At 49.0% G+C, this 6,000-nt stretch overlaps 1 protein-coding gene across 1 annotated transcript in view; it reads right to left on the minus strand.

Moving 5' to 3' along the window:
* Positions 1–5,595, minus strand: part of dpysl3 (dihydropyrimidinase like 3) — a 91,803-nt gene extending 86,208 nt beyond the window's left edge. The window contains exon 1 of the mRNA XM_003217442.4: positions 5,203–5,595. Within this exon, the coding sequence (XP_003217490.2) occupies positions 5,203–5,580 (378 nt within the window). The 5' untranslated portion in view covers positions 5,581–5,595. The remainder of the gene's footprint in view (positions 1–5,202) is intronic.
* Between the last annotated feature and the right edge of the window lie 405 nt (positions 5,596–6,000).

Below are 6,000 nucleotides of genomic sequence, written 5' to 3' on the forward strand. Positions count from 1 at the left end.
TTGATCAGAGTTGGACAGTCTTATCTTAAATTTGAGCTTTATGTAAATATTCAAAAACATTTAACCTACCAATGCCTCAATTAATGTAATTTTATTGGTATCTATTTTTATTTATGAAATTTACCACCCTCGGCTTATACTGGAGTCAATGTTTTCCCAGTGTTTTTGTGGTAAAATTAGGTGCCTCGGCTTATATTCGGGTCGGCTTATACTCGAGTATATATGGTACCTAGGATTTGACTTGTAATTTGGGCGTGCATGAACTAAATTTAAATTCCCTGTGAAATTTGATTCTAAGCTAAACAAATAAGATCTTGAGTTGTTGACAGTTCAGCTCTATCTGCCTTCAGTACAGAAATTAATATTAATCAAGAATACTTTTAAAACATGCCAGTACTGTAACCATAACCTACACCAATACAACTTTATTCCTTTTACAACTCCAAACCATTTTGTATACTCCTAACAGTAACTTATGGGATAGAAGATCTTATTTTGCTGCTAAGATGTGTAGGTAATATGGATAGTAACTTTTCATTTTAAGTACTTTCAGCAGAACGGGTTCTGCCACATGACACTCTCTCTCTCTCTCTCTCTCTCTCTCTCTCTCTCTCTCTCTCTCTCTCTCTCTCTATATATATATATATATATATATATATATATATTTGATGCATTTATATTACTTTTATGGGGAAAATGCACTGTATGAAGCAGTTATCCATAACATTTAAAGGACTCTGTGGATAACAACAATCTAGGCAACAGTTCAATGCTTTCTTGAAGAATTATGGGGGCCAAAAGTAGAAAAGATAAAACTTGACTTCAAGTGCAGTGGGCCCCTGGTATCTGCCGGGGTTTGGTTCCAGGACCCTATGCATACCAAACTCTGTTAATGCTCAAATCCTATTACAGTAGTCTCGGTTATCCGGAATAATGGGGCAGGCCCAATCTCGGATAATCAAACTCTCCAGATAATAGGGAGGCCCGGTTTAGAGAAGCCCAGGTGCGTGCCTGCTGCCTAGCAACACACACAAGGGCCTCCCCAAACATCCGCCAGGTGCCGGGCGAAGCGAAAAGACACTTTCTTCCGCGCAGCGCCCCGTTCAGGGAGGCCACTTTGCGTGTTGCTAGGCAACAGGCCCGCACCGCGGCCTCCCTGAACGGGGCGCCAGGCAAAGGGAAAAGGCACTCTTTCCTCTGCCCAGCGCCCCATTCAGCAAGGCCCCGGTGCGTGCTTGCTGCCTAGCAACATGCACCAGGGCCTCCGTGAACGGCCGCCAGGTGCCAGGCGAAGGGAAGAGGCACTCTTTCCTCCGCCCAGCACCCCGTTCAGGGAGGCCCAGGTGTGTGCTTGCTGCCTAGCAAAATGCACCGGGGCCTCCCTGAACGGCCGCCGAGCGCCGGGCGAAGGGAAGAAGCACTCTTTCCTCCGCTCAGTGGCGCCTGGTGAAGGAGCCAAAGAGCAAATGAGTAAGAGAGGGCCTTTGCCGGCCTCCTTCATTCGTCCGCCCTACGTCCCTCGGCTCCTTCGCCAGGCCAGGTCCCGGCAGCCCCGGGGCCCAGCCTGGCGAAGGAGTGAGAGAGCAAGGGAGGGCCTTTGCCACCCTCCTTCACTCGCCTGCCCTCCATCCCTTGCTCACTCACCCAGCTGGGTTCCAGCAGCACCGGGACCCGGCGGGGTGAGTGAGTGAGAGAGAGAGAGAGAGCGAGGGGGGAAGGGCGGAAGGACATTTGCCTCGGATGATCCAGACAATTGGATTAGCGGGGCTCGAATTAGCGGGGTTCTACTGTATATACAATACTGCAGTACAAAGACATCTATATATATAAAAATGTAATGTGCCGTTTTACTATGGAGTAAACAACAAAACCACTGAACCAAATCACACTCAATTTGGCCACAAAAGACATAGTCATCCAGTCTATGTCTTTCAAACAAAAATCCTAGAAAAATAAAGCCCAAATTAGAAGACGAGAAAGAGCTGTTTTCCCCCTTTAGAAACGGCTCAGAAAGGTAGACCCCAGCCCCTTTAGGCCCCGCCCCCTTCATATCCTAGCAATTCCTTCAGCCAAAATGGCGCCCAGGGCACAGGCAGAGTGCACTTTGGCCTCTTCCACACTGCACATAAAATACAGATTATCGGATTTGAACTGGATTATATGGCAGTGTAGACTTAAGTCCCTCCCACACAACTATATAACACAGAATGCCAAGGCACATAATCCACAGGATCTGCTTTGAACTGGATTATCTTGAGTCCACACTGCCATATAACCCACTTCAGTGTGGACTTTACACAGCTGTGTAGAAGGGGCCTCATGTAATCCATTTCAAAGCAGATAATATAAGATTATAAATATAATATATAATAATTACTGTGGTATAATAATACAGAACAATATAATCTCTAAAATCAGGACAGTAAATAAAGAACACTTTGAAACCTGGGAAATTTCAGACAGGAAAAAAACAGGGCCAGCTAACACCTCCCAACAAAGGATTCCCCCAGGCAGGAAGTATCCAGGCTTTGAAGCTGGAAGGCCATTAAATGCTAATCAAGGTAACTAATTGGAGCATTCATACTTGCCGCACTGAGACTAATAATTGCTGTTCAATCTGGGCAACCAAGGTAGAAAGCAGCCAAACTTGCAAGCAGCAAGACTATTCAGTGCAATTCAAGCTGGCCAAACAATGATTCCCCTACAAAGCAAGTAGCCATGCTTCAAAGCGGCTCTCTGATTGAGGGTGCTACTCCAGCTCGCCAAACAAGGATTCTCCTAGCTATAACACAGCCAGGCATTGAAGCTGCAAGGCTATTCAGTGCAATTCAACCAGACCAACAAAGGATTAATTTTGGTAGAAGGTGGCCAGGCTTTGAAGCAGTGATATCACTCTGTAACATTGAAGCTGACCAAAGATTCCCCTAGGTAGCAAGCAGCCTGGCTTTGAAGTAGTGAGGCTATTCATTGCAATTCTAGCAATCCAAAAAACCATTCCCCTAGAACGCAAGCACCCAGGCTTCCAAGCAGCAAGCCTATTCTGTTGCATTCCAGCTCACCAAACAAGGATTCCCAAAGGAAGAAAAGAGCCAGGCTTTGAGGCTGCAAGGCTATTCACTGCTATTCCACCTGGCCAACAAATGATTCCCATAAGCCACAGCAATACGTGGCCGGGCACAGCTAGTCCTTTTATAAAAATAGTAAAATCAAAATGTTTTCAGGCCATGGATGCTTGAACTCGCAGAATTCATGGATCTGGTGTGCCAACTGTACCAGTTTTAGTTGCAAAAGTTTCCTGTGATTTGGAATGAAGTAAATGGTAGATTATTTTTAGTTCTCGTGTATGGCACAGCTAAATATTTATAATAGTCTATGAGAGGTTAATGTTCCAAGAAACCAAAAGAAGACGTCTCTGATTCCTTGGAAAAAATGCTCCTAGTTTTAGCAGTAATTTTACAGTGTAATTTTTAAACTGCTATGTTTAAGCAAGCCTAAACTGAAGAGCAACATGGTGAAATATAGGCCACTGAATGTAGTTCATCCCTTTTTCATATAAAGAATGGAGTCTGGCTTTAAAGTAACTAACTAACCCTGGCCTAAATTGACTGCATTCTCTACCGATGTACTTATTTGATCTTTCTTGGAATCGTAGTAGAAAGCTTTTAAGTTAATAACTTTTTTTAAAAAAACTGCTGACACGCAGTTTATACAGCGCAAGCTGATGGCAAAGAAGAGCTGTCTCTCCCTCTTCTCTCTTTGAAAAGAAACAGGAGAAAGTTAGCTGCCAACCTATTTTTGGTTAGCCACAAACTCTGAGCCCAAAAAGAAAACTAAGATAGAGCACACACTGGTTGCAAGGAACAGCAGATTTATTCATTCTAAGGATGAATGATAATTAAGGCGGCGCTCACGTGACCTTTATGATTAAGCTGTAGTCAGCACTGAACTTACTGCAGTCAGGGCTGCCTCTCAGATCTCCAAGCTGTGAGTTTGGGCTCAGAAAAATGTGCATTACTTGCGGCTCTTAAGAATTTATCACAGGCGTGGGCAAACTTTGGCCATCCAGGTGTTTAGACTTCCAACTATTTATTTATTTACCATACTTGTATCCCGTCTTTCTCAACCCTGAAGGGAACTCAGGGTGGCCTTACATAGGCAACAATTCAATGCCACATGTATACATACGTCGAGGAATAAACAAAAACATTTAAACCAACCAACTGGAACATAACATTGAAAAAAGAATTCAAATCACATAATCCAGGTCATATTCCAGGGCTGGTCTGGGTTTTCATTAAATTAATTTATAGTCTATTGTTGCACTGCTCCCATTATTGACCAAAAGCCTGATTTCAATGCCATGTTTTTAGTTTTTTTTCTGAAGGCCAGGTGGGAGGAGGTGGTCTAATTTCACTGGGGAGGGAGTTCCATAGACAAGGGACCACCACTGAGAAGGCCCTGTCTCTCGTCCCCACCAGTCACGCTTGCGAGAACTACTAAGTTTGCACACGCCTGCTTTATCTGGAGCTAACAGGTCATTCAACACAGGAGGGGTCTTTGCAGCCCCAAGTGTCGAAAGACATCCCACTCGGGCTATTATTAAATTGCTGTGGAAAGAATATGGAGTAATGGGAGGGCTGGGAGGGAGTGATGGGCGAGGCCTCTTTCTCCCTCTCTCATAGAGCATGGATCCACTTTAAATCCGATTTCTGCCTCCTGCAGAATTCTGGGGTTGTAGTCTGGTGAGGCCCAGGACTTGTCTGGCTGAGCTATTTAAAGCCCCCTTCCTAAAGTGGACTGAAAGTGGATCCAAACTCTAGTGTGATGAGGACCATAATAGTAACCGTCCTAACAGTCATCCTGGCTGCCACAGCAAGCAGGCTTTGAAAAGGCGAGGCCATGTTTCCTCTCAACTTCCCACCTCAAGAACCGACGCCCCCATAAGGAAATAAAGCGGAGCTGTAACTCCCAAGCAGGCCAAACACAACGGCGCTCTTCTTTCCCCCTCAGCGCCCCAATTTGGCCTCTACCTCTGAGGCGACCCTCGAGCAGCCGGGAGGGAGAGAAGCCCACGCCGCTTTCCGAGTTCTGAGGCGGGCCCAATCCCCACGCAGAGAGGGGGGCCTGACTTCGAAGTAAGCCCCGCTCTTGGCCTCTCCTTCACTCCCCATCACCCCACAATCCCATCTCCCTTCGCCTTGCCTTGCTCTCCTCGCAGCCGAGGTTCTGCAACCGCTCCTTGCCGGAGGGGCCCCGGATCTCGACCCCAGGGCCTGGGGCGGCGGGGCCTGGGGCGGCGAGGGGCCCGTCCTCCCGAGGCGCCGGGGGAGCCGGGTCCTTCCTCGGGTGGGCGCCTCTCTGCCCGACGCGGAGGGCGCCGAAGTCGAGCGTCTTGCTCTCGAAGGCGCCCTCGACGCTGCAGAACATCCCGCCGTACTTCTGCCGCGGGACTTGGTCGGCCGTGCCCGGGCGGGCCAGGTACACCGGCAGCTCCTCGCCGCCGCCGCCGCTGCTGCCCCCGCCGCCCTCCTCCACCACCGGCTCCCCGCGCTCACGGCCCAGGCGGCCCCCCGACGCCATGGCCCCACCAACACCTCGCCGCCGCCCTCAACCGCCGCCTCGCTGGACCCGGGAAGGGAGAACAGCGCCGGCTGCGAGGGAGAGGAGGAGGAGGAGGAGGGGTGTGGGAGGGAGGGAGGCCCGGCCACGAGGAGGCTTCGCAGGAGGCGGCTCGGGGCAGAGAGAGGGAGAGAGCGTCTGTCTCGCGGAATGCGCGCTCCTCGCTCTGCCCCTCTCCCGCTCTCCCTCCGTTTAGCGAGGCGCCCGCCTGCCCTCTTTGGCGGAGAGAGAGAAGGGAGAAAGAAGGGAAGCTGCAGGGCGCCACTCCATTGGGCCCCCAAGCGCCGTCAGTCATTCACACGCCTTTTCATCCAGGGCCGTATCAGCCTCATGGATACAGAGGGACAATGTATGTTTTATGGTAAGGTATGGTGTGGAACC

This window comes from Anolis carolinensis, chromosome 2 (assembly GCF_035594765.1).
Source record: "Anolis carolinensis isolate JA03-04 chromosome 2, rAnoCar3.1.pri, whole genome shotgun sequence".
NCBI classification, from domain to species: domain Eukaryota; kingdom Metazoa; phylum Chordata; class Lepidosauria; order Squamata; family Dactyloidae; genus Anolis; species Anolis carolinensis.